We start from the raw sequence: 26,822 nt of genomic DNA, 5'->3' as shown, positions 1-26,822 counted from the left end.
TATGACCAACAACAAAGGCTCACACGCTAGTCTTTACAGGGAAAGTATCTAGCATAAAATCATCTTAAGGCAAAAGAATGAGTATTCTCCTGAAAAGCAGTGGTAGAACACAGACAGCTTGGCTTCCTGCTTTACTGCCTTTTGCAGAGGAAGAAAATGCCTAAAAATAGCAGCACATAATAAGAAATCATCACATCGCATCAGTGACAAATCAAGCAGAGCGCCAGCGAGGCACGTACACGCAGGAATCCCACTACATGGCCTTAATCTGTGGTGGCTGGAGGTGGGGGGCAATGGCACTTTAGATCAGAGGGAGCGCGGGGTTCAGTCTCAGACCCGTCTCTTCGCTGCAGATGGTGCTGGGGGTGCCTCTAGAGCGGACAGAGACATCTGTGAGAGGCAGGGCCGGGTGCGGGGCCTGCTGCGCAGGGGAGGCCATCTCACCTCTGGGAAGCCCGCTGGCAAGGGAGGGCAGGCTGGTTGTGTAGTCCACCTCACAGCTGCATGGCAGCACCTGATGGGGTTGGCAATTCAGGGAGTCCTGTTGGTGGTATTTTCTCTTAGAAAGCCACGACAAAGAGAGAGGCCAACTCCTGGCTATTTAAATCTGGCCTGTTCAAAACCACGTCCCCAGTTCCATGATCAGACCTGCTCCTGATGAGGTTTACATGCTACTCAAGGTGAAGACCTTGTTCTGTTCTCTTAACAGGAGCCATTTAATTCAGGAATAGAGATGACAACTTCCACACAAAACAAGTATGTATCAGGTACTATGTGACACTCAAACCAGCAAGTCCCACTTTCTTACTGTAGCTCCTGTACAGACAACAGCTACAGTCAGACACCAACAATGCCAGAGCTTCAGGAACAGTGCTAAATCTTTTCACTTTGACAATCAGAAAAAGGATCTTTGAATTAAGCCACTTCTCAGAATTACAGTGGTCATCAGCATTGTGCTGCCTCAGGAAGTAACTTCCATTTCAGTGGTCACTACCAAGGGAATTCTGGCTCCATGAGCCGGCCTCCACTGACACAGCTCGTTTTCAGAAGGGCATTAGACAGCTGTGTAAAAATGAACACAGTTTAAAATATCAGACTATGAATTGATACTCAGATTTTTATCCTTATAGGCATTTCATATAAAATCAAGTCATTTATCCAGGAAAGCTGAAGGTGAAGGAGTCTTGCGTACCTTACAACATCAACTCACTGCATGCAGACATTCCTAGTTTCTATGAAGAAGGCAGTAAGTACAGACATTGTTGCCCTTAGGAAAGGTTTCACAAATATTTAAAGCTGCTCTCCCTCCCAGTTCTCAACAGCTGAAATGTACTCACACACACAGAGAAAAACACGGCCATCAGCCCACGCAGTGGTAAAAGCATCCCTGACCTCCCAGTGTGCTGCACCTAGCATGGCAGGAGTTTCAGAAACCTTCTGGCTCCATGAGAGCAGAGTTCACTAAGGGGTAGAAAGGAAGTCCTTGCGTTACACCTGGTATCACTCACGCTTCAATGCTCCCAGGTGACAGAGCCATTGCTTTGAGGGTGCTCAGAGCAATGCTCACCTCTTCTCCTGGAAAGCCCTTGCCTTCAGAAGACCCTTCTCTAGATGACTCATGTCAATCTCAGCCATGGCACCTCAACACTGAACCCCAGATGCTCCCCAGCAGTACTGACATGCAGTGAAACCCCAATATGTCTGTAATCCACATAAAAGGGACCCCAAAGAGCAACTGTGCCACAAGAAAATACTAAATCAGTGTAAATTCTAATAGCCTATATATTCTCCATTTCAGAAGGATCTTAGTTACTGCAAACAAGAAGCAGCTAGCTCAAGTATTAGTTTTGTAAGATACAGTTTGAAGCACCAAGCATTAGCACTCTCTCCCACAAGCACAGTGACAAACAGCAGACAGTCCACAAGCTGGAAAGAGGTTCAGCTGCAGTGCTGAGATGAAGCAGTCAGTGATGTAAAACCCCTCACTACACCACACTCTTTACAACCCCCTGATAATCCATTTACTCTCTCAAATGTCATGCTTGTTCTATAGCTTACCCTGCACTTCTCACGAATCTCAGCAAATCACAACTGTGACACCCATGGCTCTTCTTGTACTCGCTGGGGTTCCCTGTTTCTGGTGTGTTCAGCAGCTCCTCAGCCACGGTTGCCACAGCTGTGATATAAAATCTCTAACAGTTTCATTGCAGAGCTTGGCCTGAAGTTCGAGCCACATTCACAGTACAAGTTTTGTTACACATCAACCTTGGGATCAGGAGGTGTTTTCTGTTACGAGTACATGATTATATTCATAACTCTGTATTATTATGTGTATATAAGATGCACAACACTAGTTCACATGAAGATGCTTGCATATATGCATTTAATATGGGAAAATAAATACCAGCCTTCCTTGGCTGAGGTCTCTGACCTCAAATAAAGCTGACAGTGAACAAGGTCATTTATTGGGAACACAGCCAGAGCACTGCAAAAGAGAACATCCCCTTCCTCCTCCTTCCCATTTTTTTCTGACACATTATAATCTCTTTTTAACTTAATTTTTAGAATTTATTAAGCTGGAAGGGCACACAGCACTCGGTTTCATGATGAAAAAATGTCCTGAGCTATGCCCTGTGTGTGAATCTTTGCTCTCCTCTTCAAACATACTTCTGAAGGAACATTTCCATCTCCATAAAATCATACAACCATCTCGTGAAATAACATTTCCTTTGTATCTGCAAAGCCTGGAGATAAGATTTTTGTTCCTGTTGCTAAGTTCAATTAGTCAAAAAGACATCTTTTATCTGCTAGATACTCTACAGCATGGATTGGTATTTGAATGCTTTCTGTGAAATAATGGTGTTCTTGGTTGATTTTTGCAAAGATCACCAACTCCTCTGTTGCTGCTCCAAGGGATATGGGTCTTTTGCAAAGCAAGATCACTGCAAGATGCTTGCCGTGAAACGGACCTGGTCCTTCACCACAGCCAGGAGAGGCAGAGGGGACCTTCCCACCCCCCCCAACCCTGTTCCAGCCCTGCCTGAGACACTGAGTTCGCTCACCCTGCACTCACATCTCCCAGTGGGACTAACGACATGCTTGCTCGGGGCGGAAGATGCAGTGGAGGAAACGGGGGCACAAAGAAGGGATGGGCTGCTGGTCCAGTTCTCAAAACTGCCTTGTCCCACGTTTCCACAGGCAAGCCCAGCCCACAAAAAAAAAGATGTGACTGCCAAGTCTTGCACATGGACCAGGAGGTGCCATTGGCACTAAAAAGAGCCAAACTGTCACGGGAAGAAGGGATGATGCTGCAGACCAGGGTAGTGCTGGGACTGAGCAGCACAGGGGTGCAGGGGCACACACGTGGGGACAGCCCTTTCTGCTGTGATCAGGACAGGCTAGAGGAACGAGCTGATGACAGAACAATTAGTTAAACAGGCCCCGAGATGCAGCTGCAGTGTGAGGAGGGCAGAGAGGAGATGGACTTGCTAACAAAGGTGACAGCCCTCACGATAAATGGCACGACCAGGCAATGTGACACTGGGACGCTCCCGGGAGTGCATTATGAAGCACTGGTAATAAGATCCCAGGAATACCACCCATTATTCCTCCTACCTCTCAGGAAGGATCAATGCAAGGACCAGATGTGGCTGTTACTCAAGGAAGAGGAGAATGAGGGAAGCTGTAACACAGGCCGAGGGTGGCCTGGTGACACACAGGCACCTCCATGCTCAGAGGATGGAGGGCAGGGCTGGCTCACCTGCCTTCCTCAGAAGGGAATGGAGAGCTTGGCAACAACTCCTCACAGACAGAGACCAAGACAGCACAGGACCACTTTCTATTAACACAGCAAAGACATAAATATTTGATAGAGGGAACAGTTACCAGTAATAAAGGACAAAGCTGGCACAAGAACAAGCCAGTAAAACCAGGCCATGAATAAGGAAAAAATACCCTGCTGCAGTTCAGGAGCTTACCTTCCACACGAGCAGAGGCAGGAGATTTAACTAATGCTTCTAAACCAAAGCTTGATACATGTATGAAATGGATTATATAACTCAACTGCCTGCAGTTTTATTGTCACTTTTATTATTTTTTATCACTTGGGGTTTGGGTTTTTTTACAGTTTTATTGCAGGTTCATCATTTAAGTTTTTACTTAAGAGTAGATGTCTCTTTAAGAAGGCTAGAGACAAACCAGGTACAGATAAATTACCAAGCTGTAATAAGTCCGTAGGGATCAAGTCTGGAGTAACTTAACTCAGACCAAGACAGTCCCTCAGTGCTAGAACTGTACCTACTACAGCTACATGCATACTTACTACTAATATTAGCTTGTACATGTTTGAATAAACACAGAGCAACAGACCATTCAGTATAAAAACCCCAGGGTGTGTGGATGCTGGACACCCACCAGGACATGTGGTGACACCTTTCCAGGACAGGCTGGATGGGAACTGCAATCACTGTTGAGTGAGAAGCAGCCAGGTGGAGTGGCAGCCCCGCACACATCTGCTGGTCCTCACACCATGGCAGGCCAGGGTGCAACACAAGTTGAGCACAGGAGGCTCACATGCACAATGGGGTTAAGTATTTGAGTACAATGTGCAGTCTCCTGGACACATCAAGCTGGTTCCCACTGGTAAAGGCAGGAGAGTGTCCAGCTGGGTGCTGAGACATCACTCCACCACCTGAAGTCAATGCAGAGCAGCCACCACTTGCCAGCACTCTCCATGTGAGCTCCAGGACTGTGCAGGAGGAGATGAGGACAGGAATGGAGCAGTTCCTCTCGCCTGGGACACCCCACTCTTCCTCCTCCCTGGCATGAAAGGATCTGCCTTGCTACAACTTGTTGGAGGCACCATGACAACCGATGATGAGGGAGATGTCTGCCAACTTCATCCTCCTCAGCAGTCAAAAGGAAGAACAAGGTGCCAGAGTGCTTCTGCTAGATGAAAGATTGCATCACTCTCAGAAAAGACTGGCATGGGATTTCTCCTGAAACTTCAGCCATCACAGCTACTTAAATTCTCTTGCAATGGTACTAAGTCGGAATCTTCCCAGACCTCCTTGGCTTTCTTTTACAGTGCTACGACCCCAGTGCTAAGTTCTGCCTTCATGTACCTCTCATTTCCCACAACATCCTGGAAAAATCTACCTGTAGGGCCATGGACAGAAAGTGAGCACAAAGCAGCATGATCCCTTTCATCAAGGGACAAAAAACACTCTTCAGCAAAGCCCACTTGGGAATTACAATCTGAATTATGTGGGTAAACCTGCTGAGGGGATAGCTGGCCATAACCCCAGAGCATCATCACCAACTAACATCCAGAATATTATCTTTAATTGCTCTTTAAAGAAAGTAAAACCTCATAGTGCTTGCTCAGATTAATTTTGCTTTAAAGGTAATTTTTAACAGGACATGCTGATATTTATGAATATTAGTAAGTGCTGTAAGCTTGAGTGACGTAAAGAGGATCATCTGCATGAAGGGTCTGTGTTTGGATACAGATTTTTTTCCTCCCAAGATTAGCAAGAATAAAGTAAGATTACCAGATGGCAAGGACTGATGAGTGTCACCTTTGGGAAGTTGGATTCCTCAAAAAGAAGTGACTTAGAAATACCCATCACCCAGTCAGTTTCTGCTGCCTGTCACAAATAGATTTTGTTAGCTTTAATAAAACCTGTAAACAGAAAAATCTCTAAATTAATTTCATCTAATCACTGTAGACTTCAGACCATTTATTAGAAAAAATTAGAGTAAGGGTTTTTAGCAAGTGCCTTTCCAGCAACTGTTTAGCTAAAACATGCTAAAAAAACCCTATAGTGTTTCCATTCTGCACACAGGATTTTGTGGGGAGATCGAACAATCAGAAGGAAGGAGAAGCTGCTTCTACAGTTCTGAGAGCATTTTTCCTATCCCCTGAGCACTGTATTTTGTATTTTAGCTCTTGGCCTGCGTCTGACCCACTGGGTATCCCTCCATCGGCCCAGTGTGGCTTCTCACCAGCAGAAGGCCACATCCCTTCCCTGCATCTCAAAGCCTGACCAGTCCACCACTGGAACAGCTCCCCTGGCAGACAGGGGCCTGGGACAGACTGGCACATTCCCTGTGTTTCCAGACTCCCCACTGCTGCCAGCCCAGGGCCCAGCCGCTCCCCAGCACATGCTGACCCGCCTCACTGCTGGCCCAGCGACGCACAGAGAGGGAGGCAAATAACCTGGGCAGACTCCAGAACACTCCAAGCACGCTGTGGGGAGGCAGGACGGGCTGCTGCCCTGAAACCTCTGCAGATGGTCCCTTCCCCGGTGTTCGGCTGGTGGGGCAGGGGCAGAGCAGGAACCAGTCCAGAGCTGCAGCACACCCTCCCTGCTCTCGCAGAGGCAGCTCGCCACCCTCACAGCTGAGCAGAGAACAGGCACTGTTCAATTATTTCCCAGCAAGTGCCCCTACTGCACCTTCAGGGGAAGGAAAGGATGATTTCCATCGCTGCTATCTGCAGTGATCGATCCCAGCCCTGCATGAGGAGCCGCGGTGCGATGGGATGTTACATCTCTGGCTTACAGTCCTGGTTAGTTTTATTGCTGTGTTTTTCTGTCCAGAAAGGCCTGCTCAGAACCCAGAGACACCACCCTTCACACGATGCTGTGCCAACCACAGGCCAGTGCAGCCACCAGGCTGTCACTTACTGGTAAGGCTGGCTGGTTAACTTCATTTCACCATTCCAGAGAGGAAGGAGAAAATGAGAATTGTTATAAGTAGCAGTGCCTACTTGGATATCAGTTTGAAACATGGGGGGCTCCAGAACACCTACTGTTGTTGCTTAATTTTTAAAATCATGGAGCTAATTTTATGATCTTCAGTTGCTGAATTTTAATCATAATCTGCAACAGTGTGATCACTTCTGCATCATTTTCAAGTGATAGCACTGACAGAAGACATGTGAGAAAAACGAGAGGAGATGATTAATATCCCAATGATTTAAAGTTTGTCTCACCCAGAAGACGTGGCATCACTTTACAGACACTCACACTTGTCTTGCTACTTACTTCTAAACAACTAAATGGCTGTGCTTTGGAACTGTAGAACAGCTAAGGAGGAAAGCATCAGAAATTTGAGAGCCAGCATTGGCATGCTGAGTAGAAGAAAAACCTCATTACGATATCCCAGCACTTCCACAAAAATGAAGAGTCTAGCTCTTCTGGGACCTACAGCTTTTGTAAATCCAAACACCTCAATAAGCAGCCTCTGAGTAAACTGGAAGAATGTTCTCACAGTGACACACATTCTGCTGCTCACTCTGTTGGTGGATCTCGACACTGGCCGCAGGCACCAGGAATGGAGGAAGAGGGGTCTGCAGATACAGAGACAGACCTGGCACACAGATGGCTGTGCAGTACGTCTGCATTTCATGCCCACCAGTCACTTCTGACTGTGTATAGTGAAAAGGATCCCTGTGATGGGCTAAACCTTTCTCTGGTATCTACTCTTCCCAAATGCTGGTCTCCGATGCTATGAGGTCACCATTAAGCTGCAGAAGCTCCTGTTAATCAGCTATTTGTGAGGTCAGGTTTCAGGGTGGGGAAACAGAAAGTGCCTTCCCAGGCTGCAATTCATTCCACAGAGCGAGAAAATAAAAGGCAGAAAGGGAAAATGCACTCACCATGGAGAGCAGAGGCTGGAGCACAGAGCATCACTCCTATCATCACCATCTTAAAGGGAACTACTGCAGAGGGAAGGACAATATTTAAAGTATCCCATAACAAACTGGGGGGAGGGGGCGATTTTCAAAAGCCTTTCTGTTGCTTGAGATGCAGAAAGGAACTGAAGAGTTCCTGAAATACCCCAAGGCCCACAGAAACCTGGGGCAAATACATTCTGTGCCTCACACAAAGGGCCACCTCTTCCCAAAGCCCACCCACTGATTTTCAAACCAGAGGCATCTTATTACATCAAATTAAAATCCTTGCAAGTGAGCTTGCTTGTCATGTAAAATAACAACTCAAATAGCCAGCCATGAAGAAGAAATGACAGGCACAGTGACATCAGAAGATGGAGATGCTGCTTTGGTTTTTTTGGAAGTGGGAAGACTGACACCCAGGTATCGCCCAGACACCAGGCCCACGGTGGCGATGCCAGCAAAGGGCTTCTACAGCTCAGGAGCTATTTGGGTCCTGCCCCTGGGGAAGCACAGCCCCAGGCACCAGGATACGTGGCAGAGAAGTGGGGACCCAGTGGGACATCATGAACATGAGTCAGTGCTGTCTGTGCCTCTGTGCCAAAGCAGCACGGCTGTGGGGATGAGCTCTGAGCGGGCACGGGCCCGGACAACCCGCCCCAGCTGGCCCTGCTTGAGAGGGGGTGTCAGACCAGATAATCTCAGGTCACCACCACACTGCAGGATGGTGTGACTCCACAAAACACCACACCAAGCAGCAATGCCCCTGTGCTCATGCATAATAAGAAACAGATGGAAGAAAACAGAAACACCAAAACTCTGGTGCAATCCCACATCTTCAGCAGCTTGGAGGTCAGAGAAAACTGAAACATCGTGTACTAAGCCCCACAATCAGGGAGACCGACAGCACCACCTCATTTCAAGCAACTTCTATTTTCAACCCCCTTGCCTAGGTGCTTCTGCTGCCCTATTTTAGGACAAGTGGGAAATACGGTGTCGCTGCAGCCCAACTGTTTAGAAAATAAAGCAGTAATTTGCTCTTGGCAAGGATTATTTTAAAAGGTAATATACAGAATCATCTTAGAGAGAGAGCCAAAAGACTGTTGAAAAGAAAAACTTCACAGCACTTAGCAAAAGTGAAATTAAAGTTGTTCAAAACAGGCCTAACTTAACAGAGCACACCTACAGAGTCTGTGCACAATATCTGCTTAGAACCAGCAAGATCTGCTGGTTCTGCAGGGGTGGTAACAAAATAACACAACACACATTCTGATGCCAGAGAACAATGCCCATTTGTGGTTTCACTTACTTTGAAATTAATAAACTGATCTCAAGAAATTCTAACTCAGGGCCTTCTGACACGGTGTCACAAGAAGAAGAAGAACAGATCAATCTTCCATCTCCGGCTCCCAACCTCTCAGCTGTGATCAGCACTCAACACAGAGAGGAATTGAGACTGGGGTCAAATCCTGTTCCCAGAGGAGGATCCTCCCACCTGGAAGCTCCGATCTCGCCCCGTGACGCGAGGTGCAGCGCAGGAGGCTGAACGCCACGGGCCTGCCCTGGTTACTATGGGCACTGCTACAGAGCAGCACTGCACCCTTGGGCAGGGAAAACACTGTGCTCTTTTTTTAATTATCATTATTGTTCTATCATTTACAATTACCTGGTGCACAGAAGAATCTTCCATAACACACAGGTTTTCACCTCCGTGCCATGTAACTGACTGCACAGTAAGCGGCACAGGGGAAGCACGTGCTGACAAATAACGTGCTGCTTGTTACACACAGAGGGAAATAACAGCCACATGTGATCCTGTAACGGGGATTGTGTAGAGGCAGCATACTCCTAAGAACTACATCACCTATTCCATTTTGCTAACAAGTTCCCTTGAAGATGCTTTTTTACCCACCTAGATTGAGCTACGTGTAGGGATGACAGAGTCTTATCCTCATGGGTGCTTTGTAAATCAGAGCAAGCAGTATCCTGCTCCTATGGTTCCAGAGCTTCCTGGCTGGGAACGTAACTGTTGGCACTACATCTGCTTCCAGAAAACACATCCTGCATCTAGTAACTCAGGAACAGAAACCTACCCCAAGTCCAAAGATGCAAGCTCATTCCACCCAGGCTGTTCCAGTCCCCATACGCAGTCCTGTTCGCACTTTTAAACTAAGTTATTTCTCAGAAGCTGCAAAATACTGGCCGAAAGCAACATTTAGAAAGTAAAGTCTTGTGCTCAGAATCCTTTTCCAATCACCTATGCACTCAAGACTTCGGAAAGATTACTATTTATTAGTGCATCACTACCTAATTAAAAGTCAGGACTAAAAATGTGAGCGGCTCTCGCTTCCAGTGCTAGTAATGGATCACAGACACCCTGCTCATCCAGTTAGCAAGAGTATTAAGCAACAAGAGGAGGTCTGTTAAAACACTGCATGGTGCTTTCCATTGTCCTCCAGTTCAAAAGCTGTTTCATCCTTTATCAAATCAGAGCTTGACCCCTAATAAGGGTACTGAATCTTAAATCTGCTTTTAGTCTGGAAGATGGAAAAAACCCACCCTTTTTATGAGTTCTGTAGTGAAACAAAGATGATATGGTGGTGATGGACTGCTTTCACCACCAATGCTTGATCCCAGTTCACTTCAAGAAGCTAAATGGCAAATCCTGTTGTTCACAGTCCTCCTTTATGGCTGAAAAAATGCTCAATTTCAGCACAGACAGGTTAAGACAAGAGTGCAAGTCACCTCTCCTCCCTGTTCTGTGTCCACCTGAGTCTTTGGAACCCAAGGACCGTCCTTCCTTTCCATCAAAAGGGTTGGTTCTTCTCATGATCCACTTTCAAATCCCTCCTCCCAGCCGAGCAGCTCTGACATGGCTCTCACAGGAGCGAACCCATGCTCCAGGAAACCGCGGATGCTAACTTGGGAAAACTATCTGATTAAGGTTCAAGGTGTAGCTTTTGGTTAGAAAATAAAGGTTCACAGATCGGACGCTTCACCCTGGAGGTAATTTCTCACTCCAACCAGGCCACTGAGCCGCTGCCACTGGCAACACTGCACGGCCGCACAGAAATGATCCATTTTGCAAAGCATTTTCTTTAAACCAGGAATTAGCACGAAGTCCTCCGTGCTGGTACCACTCCGAAGGGAATCCCTGGGATCCCCAGGATCCCACCTATTTCTGGCCAGCGTTTTCTCTCCGGCTTTCACCCGGCTGGCTCAGCCGCAGCCGGCACCTGCCCGCCCGGCTCCGCGGTGCTGCGGCGGAGACCGGGCCGGGCCGGGCCGGGCCGTCCTCCCCGCGGCCTGCCCGGCCCTGGGGAGCGCATCCCGCGGGAGGACACGTCTGACAGGGCCCGGACCCGCATCCCCCTTCTAGAAGGTACCTCCAGCCGCTTCCCGGGGCTCCCTCGCCGCCCCGCCCCGGGCCCGCCGTGAAGGCCTGCGGAGAAGGGGACCCGCTGTGGGCGGCCGATGGAAGAGACGGAGGGGAGGCCCGAGGGCAGACGGCCCTGCCGCAGGCCCGAGCCGCCCCCCCCCCACCCCCCCGCCCCCCGCTGCGGCTGGCGGGCGCGCAGGGCCCGCGGTGGGGGAGAGCGGGGGGGCGCGGCGGGGGCACCCCCCCACCGCGGGCCCTGCCCGCCCGTCAGCCGCAGCGCGATGCCCCCGCCCGGCGGGCGGCCAAGATGGTCGCGGGGCGGCGTCGCTCACCTCCTCAGCCTGCTTGCGCAGCGCCTTCTCCCGCTCGTACTGCGTGAGGAGCTGCTCGTTGTCCTCCCGCAGCAGCTCCAGCTCCACCTCGTGCTCCTGGTTGTCGGTGAGCACCGAGTCCAGGTTCTCCAGCACCGTCACCACCAGCGGCATCAGCTCCTTCACCACCTCCTCATCGTAGCAGTGGATCAGCCGCTCGAACTCGCGGTAGATGCTGTTGGCGAGGCCCGAGACCCGCTCCGACATCACCGACCCCGAGCAGTAATCGTCGCCCGGGTACCCCCCCACGCCGCCATCGTCCAGCTGGATCTCCAGCATCCTGCCGGCCTGACAGCCACCCGCTCCGCAGCACCGCTCCGCTCCGCTCCCCCGCGGCCGCCACCGCCGCCAGGCTCTGCCCCGCCCCCGCCCCGCCCGCCGCGTCACGGGCCGCGGGGACCGGTCGGGGCGGAGCCGGCGGCACCGCCCCAGAGGCCCGGAGCTTCTTTCCCCGCCCGCCCGCTCCCCGGGCTGTGAGCGGGGGCCCCGAGTACGGGTCCCGGGGGTCGCGGCGCCGCTCCCCCCGCGGCCGTGGAGGGAGCAGCTCCCCTCTTCCCGCTGGGGAGGCCCTAGCCCCGCCAGGCACAGCGCCTGCCCAGCTGCGCCTCCCCCACGCGCGGCACAGGCCGGCCTGCTCGGGGGTGCCCCAGAGCCGTGGCCGGTCTCCCCTTCCCCCGAGCCCCGTGGTCGGACAAAGGATGGCAGTGCGGGGTCATCCACACACAGGGGCTCCACCAACCCCCCGAGAGTCTCAGCGTCACACCGCGGAGGTAGGAAGGGCAGGGCTGCAGTCCAGCGCCTCGATGCGCACGGCCCACCCCGCCGCGCGCTGGAAAGCCATCTTCTCAGGGACCGGCAAACCCAGCCCTCCGCTTTGGCCCGTTCGGTTTGTCCTGACTGACACCCAAACCCAGGTCCCCACACCCTGACGTGGGGCACAAGGCGAGGTATTGCCATGCACGCTCTCAAAGTCTCCCTCATCTAGTGATGATAACAGGGACTGTTATCTAAACCGGGTGTCGTTCAGTCTGAGGCCTGATGTAGAAGGACTCTTTGAGGGAAGGTGACAACTTCCAGCCAGGAGAGTGTTTGAACCTAATTTTGCAACCTAATTATTAATGCAGAACCTCCAAACACCTTCAGAGTTGCAAGTGTCTTCCTAGTAACTATGAAAATCAGGGCACTCCTGTGCTCCATACACATTAGCTGTTTCAGTTCAGTTAATCACACTTCCAAGATAAGGCAGCTATAGCTGCTGCAGTGAAAGGAGATGGGGACCTACTCAGGCCAGGATGCACTAACTGATAAAACCAGAGGTCAAAACTGACCATCTGAAGTCCCCCAAAACATCCATCACCTGAGCCCTTGAAAGCAGCAGCACAACCACAGAATCCCAGCATGCCAGACTGGTGGGGTTGGCAAGGACCTCTGGAGATCATCTACTCCAAACTTGGTCCACCAAGAGCAGGTTGCACAGGACGGTGTCCAGGTGGGTTTGGGATCACTCTGGAGAAGGAGACTCCCCAAGCTCTCTGGGCAGCCTGTCCCAGTGCTCAGGCACCCTCAGAGTGAAGTTGTTTTCCCTCGCATTGAGATGGACCTTCCTGTGTTCCAGGTTGTGCCCATCACTCCTTGTCCACCTGGGCACCATTGGGAAGAGTCTGTCCCCATCCCCTGGACAGCCACCCTCTAGACACTGCTGTGTGTTGAACGCTGCCCATAGATGTGTCTCTGCAGCAGTGTGCTCCCAGACACAGACTCAGGGTATGTTACAAAGGGCAAATTGGTGCATACACTACTCATTCCTGTAATACAATTGTATGGAGTCTAACAATGGGGTGGAAAGAGGAAACAATGGTCCGAAATGCCTATGTTATCAGCATCCCCCAGTCCTCACTGCTGTGGCAAGAACATTTCATTACATTGTTATTCAGCCCTGTGTCCTTCTGCACAATATCCTTGAGAATAACCTACTTGTGAGGGATATTGCTTTTCACATTCTCAGTGAGAAAGTGGAGAGATGCTGAAATACCAGGGACATACTTTACTATTCCTAAGAAAGAAAAGGCAAATTGAATTCTCTACATATGACTGACACTCAAAAGCTTCTCATTTAAGCATCCTAATTAGCAATAAAAACGGTGTACAGGCTAGGTAAGTGATTTGCATCATTGGAACAAAGAAGCATAGGCAAATTCCCTGTAATCAGAGGTATGTAAACAACATTTGCCACATTTCCTTCCATTTTGCTCACATACCCGAGAGACCTGAGTCAGGTCAAACATTCACACCACCACTGCAAATATCTGACCTCACCATCACTAGTTCCTATACTAATCCTTGCTAAGGGCTGGTGTCTCAAACACACTTCCAATCTCTACTGCAAATGATTTATGAGCTGGAGCTAAACTAGGAAAGAGTAAAATACCAAATTAATTCTAACACATCTAATTCACAAAGCATATTAGCCAAAAATTAAGAGGAGGGACAGGGAAATATTTTATATATGTGGAAAATACATATTATCTATTCCCATATATATATATATATCATGGACTACTGTGAAAAACGTATTTCCATATATAAACACACATCTATAGACAGAATACAGATATATTTATATATATATGGCAAACAAAACTCTTCCAAGGGAGAAAATTGGAAATACATATTCAGACTCACCCAGCAAAGGAGTTCAATACTTTTACCCTATTATTTAAATCAGCGGGATGCTGATATGTATTTTTCATTTCCATCTTCTTGGTTCCACAGTGAATTTTGTCCAGCATATTAGTGTATTTTGTAAGCAATTGGACAGCAACACAGGTTTCTGAAGTGTGTTACAAATATCACTAGTGGCACAAACACATCTTAGGAGTGCTACAAAGCTTTGTACAGAACACAAACCTGCTGCTGCTCCCAGCAGTACTGGTACATCCCCCTGTTGCTGGTAATGGTTGTAGTGTGATGAGAAATTTGAGAATCTACAGGCTATCATACCCTGCATCTGTGTATTATTTTCAAGCCTGGAATCTTAGATTGATTCTTTGACTTTGAAGAGTAGTGCTGTGGCAGGATATTCACAGCTGAAAGGGCTCTCCCAGGTGCCATTTGAACGACACTGGCCAGCGGGTGTCCTTCATGAACAGAAATCAGAAATTAAATTAAATGAAGGGCAGCACTCTTAGAAAGAGCTGGACCCTGAAGCATTTCATAGCTTTTGTGAGGAAGTACCTAGAATTGAAACCTGCCACTCACATGTTTACCAAGCTCTGTTTTAAAATCAGGCTCTCACTGTGGCTGTTGTGAGGTTTGCCTTACTTGATGGCTCTTTGTCCTTTAGTTGGGTAGAAAATACTCTTCAAACAGCAAGAGAACAATACTTACCCTGTCAGTCACATTGGGGCTTTGGGGTTTTTTGGTGTGTGTTGGGTTAATTCTTCTTTCCTTCTTTTTCTTTTCATTATCTCTGTTCTTGTGATAACTAGAAACCTCTAATTTACGTTTGGCTGGTTTCTAGCTCTCTCTTCTTGTTCAGCATTGCCTGCTAGCTTAAAAACCTGCTCTCTTTCACCACTTCTTACACGATGAGGTGCTGCTACTAACACACCCTAAAGGATGCACTCTTCCCCCCAAAACCCAGCACTTTCTACCCTGGCTCATGATGTGTTACAGACCAGTTTATTCTGGGCTGCTGTCCCCCATCTGGTATTTACCCACTTCTACACGTACAAGTTCTAATTCTCTCTCTGAATTCCCTCTTTTTAACTGATCGCAACACCTCCAGCCCCTCACGCCGCTGTCCGAAGCGGATCCTTTCCCTTCTCACACTTTTAAGCCCTTCCAGCTCTGGCCCAACCCCGAGGGGCCGGCCTCGGCCCCAGGGCTGCACCGCGGCCTACCAGCGCCCGCAGCCGGCCAGCGCCTGAGGCTTCCGCGGGGCCAGGCCCCTGTCCCCGCTGCGGGCGGGGCCGCGCCCGAGGCGGGGCCGGCGCGGTGGCCGAGGCTGGTGGCGGAACGGGCTGAGGCATGGCGGTGGCTGCGGAGCGGGGTAAGCGCCGCCGGGGCGGGGGAAACACGGCCCGGGGACGGGCCCCCCGGCACCCCGTCTGCGGGGCCTACACCCCCGGGCCCGGCCGAGCCGAGGGCGCGGCGGGGCCTGCGGGAGGGCTGGGCCGTGCGGTGCGGTCGCGGGGGTGAGGTGGGGGCGGTGAGATGAGCCCTCTCTGCCCCGCAGCCTCTTACAGGTTCGTGGTGCTCGTCTTCAACTGCCTCCTTACCTTCGGCTCCTACTTCTGCTTCGACATCCCCAGCGTGCTGCAGGAGCAGTTCCAGGGGGTGAGTGCTGGGCGCTTGTCCGAGCCGCGGGCGGGCAGAGCTGGGCTGAGAAGGGCACAGGCCCCGAATCAGAGCCCTGGGTCTCCGGCAGGGTTCCACGGGCTTTTCGGGGGGTGCAGCACAGGAGTCGTGCTCCAGGCTCTGATGCTGTGGATGCTGGGGGCGAGGGGTTGCCACTGCCATTGCTGCGAGGCAGATGCAGGAAGCCAGGACGAGCCGTGAGGGGTTCGAGTGCTCGCTGCGGGCTGGAGAGCTGCAGATAGAGACCCGGCCATGCACAGAGCTTGCCAGCTCTCTGTCCAAACTCTGCCAGCTGCACTAATGAAGTTGAGAGTTAGAATAGCTCACTCCACTCTGCATGTAGGAGGTACACAGAACTGGCTGTTAGTACCTAAGCTGGACTGGAAGACTGACAGTGCTGGAGATAGGAGACTAGAGAAGACTTTCTGGGTCTTCAGATCCAAACCTCCTGATACTGTGGGGATGACATCACGTGCGTGTTTGCTAGCCAAAGGAGAGAGCCATGAGGGGAGGACTGTCATGCTAAAACTGGTTGTATTCTCAAATGCTAGAAAATCGGTTGTTCAGGGTCCAGACTGACAGCCCAGTGCATTTCTGGGATCTCTCCAGGGATGCCAGAGTCCCAAAGTTCTTACCTCAGTTCCTGAATACCCAACAGAGATTTTTACTTCACTCATTTATCTGTCATTATCGCATTTGTTTGGGGTCTTTGGAGCGGTGATTTTCCTCCTGTGTGCCATCTGCTGGTGCATCAGTTGTATAGGTTGAGAATCGCTGTCCTGTTCTTTGTCTGCTTCAGCAGCAAGGGCCAAAGTATACAGAGTTTGCATATAACCTCTTTTTTTTTTTGAAATGCAGTTAATAAATAGCATTCAGACAGTGAACTCCTGGTTAAATTGGGTGCAGTTTGTCATTGAAAACAGGAGTAAAATGAAAACAAAAAAAATAGGTCAGTATTTATTCCTTGAGCCTCCACAATTTGTGTAGAGTCATTTGATGGTGTATGGAGTAAAGCAAAGGTTATGTCATTTGGTGCAGTCTCTTGGATTTTCTTTTGGATTTAAATGCCTACAGAAGTGTTCAGCCCCTGCTGCTACTGCCACGGGAAGGGGAAGGGGACTGTGCTGGTGGCTGGTCATTTCTCATTTGGTGAGGGCTGGCTACTGGGAGAAGCCAAGGATCTTCAGATTCCTTGTCATGGAAGTGGGAACTGAGCAGGAGAAATAGAAATCCAATAGAATTCGAGAGAATTCTAATAGAGCCTAACTTCATTTGTAAATCAATGTGTGGGGGTTCATCTGCCTGACTCAGGCTCTGGTTTTTGTTTTGCAGAACTTGACCTGCCCCAATGGAACCCACCATAACAGCACTGGCCATAACAGCACGCTGGACTGTGTTGAAGGCTTGGGGATGACACCTGCACAGTACAACTTGCTGTACGCAATCTACGCCTGGACGTAAGTCACTTGTCTCTTGCCTTGGCAGGGCAGTTTGCTAGTTGCTTCCCAGCAGCAAGACACAAGTGTTTCTGTTCTTGTTTTCTCCTAGAAATGCAGTAGTGGTTATTCTGGCTGGATTCCTGATTGATAAACTAGGAAATCGCTGTAAGTTCTGAGGACTGATTAATTTATCCTTCTACCAAAGTGGGATTCCAGGCTGGTTTTTTCAGTGTAAAGGGGTGGTCAAAGGTTCTACCACAGTGAGATCAGGGGGGGATGGAGAGGAGGGACAGCTCTGTGTGCTGAGTGTGTGACAGTTAGTTGAGCAACTCCATGAAGGTAACTGGGATGTTTCCATCCTTTGACCACTTATCTCAATTTACACAGCAGTGCAGTAAAGGTGCTTTCCTCTGACACACGTCACAGGGAATAGTGCTGTCTGGTGTCAAGGGGACAAACTGATAGCTCTGCCCTCTGCTCTGGCCTGTGTAACCTAAGGCCCCACAGCCCCAGGAAGTGCAGTTATGCTCTGTTATGCTCTATCTCTGTCACAGAGGTAAACACCTTACGGATGAGGAGTCAGAGGCACAGAGGAGATGGCTTGTTCCAGTGGAGCTCAGGACAGGAACAGGGCCTCTGTAGAGTTCAGTCTTCTGTGACTCTCTCCCTCTCTATCCTTCCACCATGGTAATATTATTTTGAGGATTCATAGGTCATTTTATAGGGACTAGTCTTTACAGAATTTAAGTAATGAGGGTAAACTGGCGGAAGCCCACAGGTTTGCTGGCTGGTGTTGAGGTTGCTGTTTGGCTTTTGACAAAGAATGCTTTTGTCCTGATCTCAGCATGTCTGTTGAGGCTTGTGTGGTTGTTTTTTTTTTGTTTCTCCCTAGTTGGTGTCTTTGTTTTCTCTCTTCTGACTGTGCTGGGGTCATCAATGTTTGCTCTAGGCTCACATTTCAAGGGGTCACCATACCTCCTCCCACTGATGCTAACAGGAAGACTGCTCTTCGGCTCTGGGAATGGGTCACTTACTAGTAAGGAATTCACAATCTTAACTGCACCTCACCAGAGGGTTATGATACACTTTTATTTTGCTTCCTAGACCCTTGTCCTACCAGTCAGCTTCACCTGCTCTGCACCAGAAACCAATGCTGCTAACAGAAGACCGCTGCTCTTTGAAGGGCTGTGTGGATTTACTGGGCGCTGAAATTTTCAAGCGCCTTCCCCTTGATCGAGTTTGTCCTTCTCCCAGGGGTGGGCACCAACGTGATTGCTGTGCTTTGGGGATTAGTTTTGCTTGCCTTATGTGAGGGATAAGTCCATCTCCTATGTCCCAGCACAATTTACTGTGTTTTAAGACAGACTGCAAAGTTGACATATACTACCTCCACTTGGGATACAGGGGTCTCTTACCCCAGCTTAAACACTTGACCTTGAGAGGCTGCACTCATTGCTTCTCTGCAATGTTCTTGGTCAAGTCTGTCAGCTCAAGGGAGGATTTTTGTCTTCTCCAAGTTGTGCAGAACCGTATCACAGCCTTCTGGTTCAAGGGGAAGGAACTGGCACTGGCATTTGGACTGACTCTGTCTTTCTCCCGTCTTGGGAGTGTCCTCAACTTCTTCTTCACCCAGCAGTTTGAGGCAAAATTTGGAATGCAGTGGACACTCTGGGGAGGTGAGTTTCTTTGGTGCTTTGGCCTTTTGTTTTGTAGACCTGAGGTTAGCCTGGTTCATCCAGTTATGCAAAACACCTGAAAGAGATAGTGAAGTTATCAGGAGGTGGCACATTAGTTTCCAGTTTTTCCTGTTGCTTTCTCTGTGCAATGGAGTGGTGTTTCCACCCCTGGTGGGTGACCCTTCAGAGCTTCAGTGTCAGCCTGACAATTTTGTCAGCAGTTTTCTTGAGCTGTTTTAACATCTGCAGTCCCAGGTAGTCAGTACTTAATGTAGATTTACTCCTGTGGAGTGGAAACTTCAGAGTGAAACAAAAGAGGAGTCTGTTTGTTCCTATGCATTTTAGCTGGCAGAACGTGCTGGTTCTGTAGTAGTGTCTGCATTGGTCTCAGCATAAGATGCCCTGCAAGTGGACTGCTCAAAGCTGTAGGATTGAATCACTGTGAGAAGCAGAATCTGAATTGCAAGTTTCTTAGTGTGGATCTGTTCCAGGGCTCTTACCTGTAGAGATTTGGCACAGTGAGGTGGGATCTGTCTCTAGTGATGATCTGGTCACGGTGTGGTGGTGTGGCTCAGTAGTGATACTCAGGTGCTCCGGTGTGCTGGAATGGTGATGTTATGGACACCTGCCTCAGGGTGTCCTTTGTGTATGTAGACTCAGGGATTATAGGAATGTGTCATTTCCCAAACAACAAAATGGTGTGGACTATCCCCCATGGAAAAGAGGATGCTAGTGGAGATTAATCTCTTCCAGAAATCGAAACCTGTTGCTCTCCTCTGATTCCAGCTCTCAGAGAAGAGAAGAATTTGGGACAGGCATGGTGTGTTGCATCCCATCTGCCCCTACTAGCTTTGTGCTCAGGCAGCCTTTGCAAGCAAAGCATAGCAACTTCAGTAGCCTGTGAAGAGATAAATGCGTCAGACAAAGTGTGGATGCATCACAGGGATTGTTTTGGCTCTTTGGAAAACAAAAAGGATGCAGATCTCTTTCTGAGAGAAGGATGCCTGCAGCAGGGTGTCTGCAACATAAACTGACTCACTTGTCTGGAGTCGAGTGTGCCAGTGGGTCAGATTGGTGTCCCAGCTGCCTGCAGCAGGTCACATAAATGAAGAGGTACAACTTGGATTCAGGGGTCAGCCCGTGCGCGATACTTCTCCTGCTCAGGAGACCACGTTCCTGATGTCTGACTTGTTTTAACCTTGGGTTTGTTCTGCACAGGCCTGCTGCAGTTTCAAGGCATTCAGGCAATAGTCCAAGGAAGTGGCTGTCTTTGGGGTGGGGCTTTAGCTTCACAGACCTCAGGCAGTTCTGCAGTGCATTGGAAGCTCAGTGGAGGAAGAGCTGAAGGACTCTGTCCAGGTGGCCAGAGGGAAATGGTCCTGCTGCCTGGCTGCAGTAGGGAAGGCTGGTAATGCTAAAAGAAGCCAGGAGTAGGAGTCGTAGGGAATTCTGCATGTTGTGTGCAGTTGGTTTTGTCGGTCATCTCTCTCCACACTGAGGAATTCCTAACACCTCTTGTGTCTTTCCAGGTACCCTCCTCTGCGTGCTTGGGTTTGTTTCAGCCCTCATAGTCAGCGTATTGGATAAAGTGGGCATGAAGCAGCTGGGCTTGGATGGAGTTATCCAGCAGGAATCCAAGAAAGTGGTACGTGGTGCAGAGGCGCCTTTCCCCCCTCGCTCTGTGGAAGCCTGCGGCGTGCGCGCTGCCTGGCGGTGCGGGGAAGCCTGCAGTAGCAGCAGCTGATGTTCCCCAGGAGAGGGCAATGCCACCACTTGGTTCAGTACTGCAGAGCAGGTCTTCAGGTACATCTGGGGACACTGCATCTGCAAGACACCAAAGTCTACTTGTTCTGTTTAGAGCCTGGGTATTTGCAGCCTTCCAGCGAGCTGACATAGCACTCTGAACAGCATTACTTTCCTGAGCCAGTTACTCCTGGACTGTAGCTCGCTCAGAGGAGGATTTTTGTGCATAAAACAGATAGCAGCCTTCTCCTGGAACAGCTTTCTGCCTCACAGGATCTGTGATAGAAAGTGCCTGACCTGGTCAGCAGTGACCTGTGATTTGCCAGCCCTTCTCTTCCGTTCCCCTTTGTGTTCTTCTGTCTGGGAACAAACATCATGTGCAATAGGTTTTGGTTTTTGTGGCACTTAAACCTGTAAGTTTCGTTCTCAAGACAGCATTCTTGCAGTTTTCTGTGTTGTGACTCCTGTTTACACCGTATCCAGGTTCTGAAGCAGGCTCCTAGAGAGCCTGGTTAGAATAGTCTCTTCAGCCATAACCTTTATGAAACTCAGAAACCTTTGTTTAGTTTTCTTTACTGCATAGTGTTAAAGAAGGAATGCTTTGAGCCAGCACATGCCCAGTTTCACTTAGAGCTACACGAGCTGCTTTTCAATTCCCTTTTGCCTGCTCTTAGTTCTCAGTTTGTGGATGATTTTAAATGGCTTGCAGCAAGAGACGTTATTGTGAAGCCCTTCTGGTGAGTGAGGGCACATCTTGTCTTTGCAGCGGATTCAGGACATCCGGCGACTTGCCCTTCGGTACTGGCTGCTGGTCCTCACCATCATGTTCTTCTACAACGGAGTGTTCCCCTTTGTGGCAGACGCCAGGTACTGCTCTGTGGCTGTTGTCCCCCTGACTGATAGAAGCCTATCAGGCCCTTGTGGGCCCTCGATTTTCGGTTGACTGGGAAATATGAGGATAATTTGCTTGTTTCTTCTGCTCATGAAACACTGAGAAACATGTCTTTAACAGCTAGCTAAAGATAGGGAGGTTCTCTTACCTGTCTTCCCCTTCGAAGGTGAGGGAGGCTGCTGAAGGAAAGCAAAAATAACCAAAGGGAAATGATTCATCTGGTATTTAAAGCTTGGAACACTGCTTAAAGGAGGATCAGAAAGATTTGGGAGAAGGGGAAGTATAAAATACTTCTTTATTTAAACAAACAGCCTGTGGACATTTCACCTTTGTGCCAGTCTAACAAAGCGTCTGTCTCTTGAGCTGGGTGGGGCGTGAGCTTCACAGGCCTGGGGCAGTTCTGGCCTCCAGTTCCTGTGTGTTGTCTGCGGTGCTTGGAACAAAGCTCAGCTTGCATCAGCCTGGATTTGTACTGGAGGAAACCTCTGCAGCCCAGTGCGAGGCTTGGGGACCTTTGTGTGGCTTCATTTGCTTAACAGCAAAGCAGCAACCTGCTGGCCTGAGCTGGGACTCCTGCTTCTGGCCTGTGGCTCTGCCACAGACTCTTGTTTTGCTGTTTTTTTCCCATTTGTGGATGATGCAGCTTCTATCCCATAATGAGTATCAACTTTCATATTAGCAAAGTGCTGTAGTACAAAAAAATACATTGCCTTGCTAGTATTTAACTAGTGATGTGAGCCACTGTGAAACCAGGGGTGAGAAATGTTACCAACATTGACACAGCAAGTGTACAAGCAAAACAAAGACATTCAAGGTGTCAAGGATCCTGAAGGCCTTGATGAGATGGGCTTTCTGTCAGTTGCCCACTCATTTTAACCACCAACAGTGTCTGCTGGTCCCACAGAATCCTTATCCCTGCAATTCTGACTCCCTGCAGAAATTTTTTCTCATGTTTTGCTCAAATTTTGGGGCAAAAAATGCTGTGCTGCTTCTCAGCTGGAAAAATGGTCCTAAGGCCACGTTCATTGGCTAATTCTGTTGCAGCAAATCATTAGGGAACAGTCTCCTGTTTCATAGTGTGCTGACAGCACAGGCTGGGAAGGCTCAGTAGTGCTAACAGTAAGTAGCCACACAAGTAGCCAAACCAGGTTTAGGGAGCTACAAATCTCTGAATAAACTAATCTTCTCTAAGCTGCTACGACTCTATGACTATGAATTCTGTAAATAGTTTGTGTGAGTTCTAATGCCATTTTTCTGTGTCCCTAACAGGTGAAAGGCTGAGGTCTGGTTTCTGTGTTTTCTGCTTTAACCAAGTAACCCTAAAGATGCCAATTTAAAGGCTGATCTTTGCTACTGAATTAGTCTTTTTCCTGTCCCTCAGCATTCTCACCCTTAGATTGGTAACACTTTCTGCCTCATCAAAGAGAATATAAAAAAATCCATCTGTATGTTTTGATGGCAAATTGCTGCTTGTGAGCCACGCAGATGTAATTGAACATATACCCAACTATAACCTGCAGTTTCACTCTCTACTCACAGAAGCACCTTGAATGTGACCATTTAAGCTACCAGCTTCTCTGTGGCTCTGTGCTCCAATTAAAAAGAAAACAGAAGAAAAAAGGCTCAGCACTGCAAACCAGATGGAATCAAACTTGTTTACAAGTCCTGTCATTAAAACCCTTCTTGTCCGTATGCTTGTGCTCAAACTTAATTTCTGTCACAAGAATCCTAATTATGTAATTTTTCCTCCTTTCATTTTATTTTTAGCAAGTTTATCCAGGATAAATACTCTGGTTACAGTCAGCAGGCAGCCGCTTACATTGCTGGAGCAGTGTACGACAGCTCCCTTGTTCTCTCTGCAGCAGTTGGCATATTAATTGTGAGTACCCCAAACCAGGAGTGCTTGTGGATAATTCCTAATTCTTTGTTACAACCCCCTCAACCAGAATTTAGCCTGCTGTTGCCAAACAAACAGTCCTTTAACTCCTTGCAAACTGCAAGATGCTCTTTAGTCTGACTGAAGTTACAAGGAGTAACGTTAGCCCATTTTTCCCCTCTGTCCTTTAGCTACAGTAGTGGCTCTGTGTATTGAGGAGTCCAAGGCTGGAGCAGAAAGGTTTGGGATAAACTTTGGAAGTGGATGGGAAAGGACCACCTGTCTGTAACAAGTCCTGTTTTGTCAAACTCTTCCTTTCCTTGTTTGCACGATTGTCAAAGCATCATGGTGTGGGTTTGCTCCCCCCTTTATTTCACATAAAGACCGGACCCTGATTCCCTCAGAATGCCAGAGGAACTAGTAATAACTAGTCTGCTACAGTATCAGCAACTGGGAAATGGCATGTTGCTGCCCCTTGGGCACCCACTTTTGTCTCGAAGACCTGTGGGAAGCAAAGATCCCTCCTCAGGTGCTTCCATTTGTTTCCTTTACCAGGACTATGTTGGACTGAGAGGCATCTTCGCCGTTGGCTGTGCTGCACTCACGCTGCCGGTCTTCGCTCTCCTGGCATTTACATTTGTTCCTCCGTTAGTCTCAACCATCTGGTTGGGGATTACTTACTCCTTTGCTGCTGTAAGTTCACAACCCCACTCTGGAGCTGAGTGTCTTCTGGCTCTGCTCCTACACCCTGGATGACAAACATCTCCGCTCCTCTGTCCTGGCGAGCAGGTTTAGCAGCCAGGGTTTGCAGCCACTGGCTCCCAGTCCTGAAGGTTTTGGTTAGCAACAAGTAACACCAAAGAATCAACACAGAGCAAAGTGCAAAGCAGAAGAAGCAACCATTTGATACAAGATGAAGCATGGATTTTCTTAGTGCTTCTTTTACCTTGAATATCACACCTGAACCACCTGTGTTTTATGAGCTAAATCATCAGGTCTAACTCCTCTTCAGAAATCTGGAGTCAGGTTATTCCAGTTTCAAGCAATATACGTTGTCTACGCTGTCTCAAAAGCTGCTTGAACACGATAGGGAACAGTCTAGAAACAGCCAGTGGGTTGGGAGGGATAAAGACCAGATTTTTTATAGGCAAAAGTACAAACGCTTATTTTGTGGGAATAATTCCTTCTTAAACCAACCTTTAAATAAGGCTTTGAGTTAATACCTCTTCTCCTTACTCCTACCAGGCTAGTATGTGGCCATCCATACCTCTTGTGGTCCCCCAAGCAACTCTGGGGACAGCTATGGGGCTTGCAACTTCTGTGCAGATGATTGGAGTTGGCCTTTCGAATCTGATTGTTGGACACATTCTAGGAACAAAGTCCAGGTGAGAACACTTTCCTTTTTTATCAGTGCTTTAGTGGAACAGCATGAGCAAAAATCACTGTCTTCACAGCCTGATGCTGCAAAGAACTGTAGAGGTGCATTAAGTATCTTCAAGTGACTAGTTCTGTCCTGTTTTGGTCTTTTCTAGCGAATTAAAGATCCCCCTGTGGCGCTGGCAGCAGATGATGATCTTTATGTTGGCAAACACTATTGCATGCATCATTGCCTCCATTAGCCTCAACATTGTGGACAAGAAGCAGGTAAGTGTGAGTCTTGCATCATTGAGTTGCTTTTATTATGTAACAGCTCTCAGGTGACATAGAGAACTGCATAAAGAGAGAACTATCTGCTGTAAAACTGGGGGAGCATGGGAGCCTAGTGTTGGGCTGTTGGTGGCTGTAAGAAGAACAGCACCTGCTCTGTCTCTAAGTACTGCTCTGCGTTTCTAGGGTGGGACCCTGAACAGAACAAGAAAGGGAGCAGCTGCGGCGCAGGAGGACAGGGCCCCTGCAGACACAGCACCGCTCCTTGATGAGCAGACAGGACACGAGGGCTCTGGCAGCTGAACCTTTGCGGTGTGAGAACGGCGGCTGCCAGGCACAGCACTCATCACTTCTGTCTGACAGTGGAGTTTTACTCTGTGTATTATAAACAGCTTTAAAGGGATTCTTGAAGGGAATTGTCTACAGAAAGGGAATGTTTCCCATTTGTTACCCCTGGCACACAAGTGAAGTGTGTCTGCTGAATGGTTCTCAGCATCCTCCACCATACAAAGCCTGCATGGGGCACTAAGAACTGCATGACACTAAGAGAAGCTGACCCAGCTGGAGCTTGTTCAGAAGCCATTCGGTGCTCTTCACTCTGGCATCAGAACTGGCCACATCAGGTTTGCCTGCCTGGTCTGCCACTTTCCCCAGCACAAGAATCTTGTACATCAGCACTTATATTGCCCATACCTTGGCAGGCCTGCTGCTTCGGTGGCTGCTCTGGATGAGCACACAGCTTTCCCAAATTACAGATCCCAGCCAGTGACACTATCATTACTCATTAGGCAGGAGCCTGAGTTCCTCAAATTGATTAACTTTTGCACACAGATCTAGCTTAATTGCTTACTACCTTACTAGAAAGGCTTCTCTAAGCCATGCCTATTCATTTGCCTTCAAAAGCATTTGGTCTGAAATCCTGTTCTTTAAACCAGGGTGCTCTTAACTTTTGAATGCCAGAGGCTTGTTTTACTCAGCCAGCTGCCCTTTTCACTATGCAGAATGCTCACAAACACTCACACATTGTTTACAGAAGCACAAAGGGTGTTTTAAGAACAAAGTAAACTTAACATAGCCAAGTACAAGGACTGCTGAAGAGAATGACTTAGTAACTATTATTACATACCTGTAAGAGGAAGAGCCACGCTGCTCAAATTACATTTCATCTAAACACCAGTAGACTGACAGCATCCAGTAAAGCCACATTATAAGTAGATGTCACAGAAGACAGTCACAGAAAACAAATGTACCTTGAAGTGATTTACTGAAGAGAATGTGTTCAGAGAGCAGCATCTTCTGAGTTTTAAGTTACACAGTGAGTTCCTTGCACACCACAGACAGAGGATTTCCCAGTTGGAAGCGCATGCAGCAGAAATTTGAGGATGGGGTGAGCAGTCACAGAACTGCAAGACCTCAGACTCCTTTAGTTTGGTGATCACGTGAGACCATCTGGTCCAACAACTGCTGAAGTAGGGTCAGCCAGCGCAGGCTGTCTGGGACCACATCTGCTCAGAGCCAGAGTGTCTCCACAGATGGAGACTCTACACCCTCTCTGGGCAACTTGTCCCAGTGTTTGAAACCACCCTCACAGTAAAAAAAGAGAAAAAAATAAGTGCTTCCTTGTGTTCAGATGGAGTTTTGTGGTTTAATTTGTGCCTGTTGCATTTGCCTAGAGAAGGCTCTGGCTTCCTTGTCCTCATCCCCTCCCAGCAAGTACTGAAACACACTGGTAATGCCTCCCCAAGCCATCTCTTCTCTAGGC

General features: G+C 48.7%; 2 protein-coding genes across 3 annotated transcripts in view; one reads left to right on the top strand and one right to left on the bottom strand.

Annotated features, from left to right (window-relative positions):
* Positions 1-11,707, bottom strand: part of MAPK8IP3 (mitogen-activated protein kinase 8 interacting protein 3) — a gene marked incomplete at its 5' end in the record, with an annotated part of 62,212 nt that extends 50,505 nt beyond the window's left edge. The window contains 1 exon segment of the mRNA XM_084271098.1: positions 11,390-11,707. Coding sequence (XP_084127224.1) covers positions 11,390-11,707 — 318 coding nt within the window.
* A 3,661-nt stretch (positions 11,708-15,368) lies between these two features.
* On the top strand, positions 15,369-26,603 carry LOC311197377 (lysosomal dipeptide transporter MFSD1-like). 2 transcript variants are annotated; one of them, XM_084271129.1, is made up of 13 exons: positions 15,369-15,479; positions 15,666-15,766; positions 17,120-17,244; positions 17,336-17,391; positions 18,119-18,262; positions 18,744-18,902; positions 20,432-20,547; positions 21,412-21,512; positions 23,305-23,416; positions 23,969-24,106; positions 24,659-24,798; positions 24,946-25,057; positions 25,247-26,603. In XM_084271129.1, exons 1-13 carry the CDS (start codon positions 15,458-15,460, stop codon positions 25,361-25,363), a joined length of 1,443 nt encoding a protein of 480 aa, XP_084127255.1. In that variant the 5' UTR covers positions 15,369-15,457; the 3' UTR covers positions 25,364-26,603. The 2 variants fall into 2 exon arrangements, with proteins under 2 accessions (XP_084127255.1, XP_084127256.1); XM_084271130.1 differs by lacking the exon at positions 18,119-18,262.
* Positions 26,604-26,822: the final 219 nt, after the last annotated feature.

The sequence above is a fragment of the Gallinula chloropus genome (assembly GCF_964237585.1).
Source record: "Gallinula chloropus genome assembly, chromosome: 15".
In the NCBI taxonomy this organism is placed as follows: domain Eukaryota; kingdom Metazoa; phylum Chordata; class Aves; order Gruiformes; family Rallidae; genus Gallinula; species Gallinula chloropus.
Note: the sequence above shows the minus strand (reverse complement) of the source record. Positions and strands in the feature narration are given on the sequence as shown.

Excerpts from the sequence above, each read along its gene's own strand:
- LOC311197377 (XM_084271129.1), top strand. The coding sequence starts at position 15,458 with ATGGCGGTGGCTGCGGAGCGGG. Across the intron at positions 15,480-15,665 it reads GGCGGTGGCTGCGGAGCGGG|CCTCTTACAGGTTCGTGGTG; the intron begins GTAAGCGCCGCC and ends TCTGCCCCGCAG. Across the intron at positions 18,903-20,431 it reads GCAGTGGACACTCTGGGGAG|GTACCCTCCTCTGCGTGCTT; the intron begins GTGAGTTTCTTT and ends GTGTCTTTCCAG.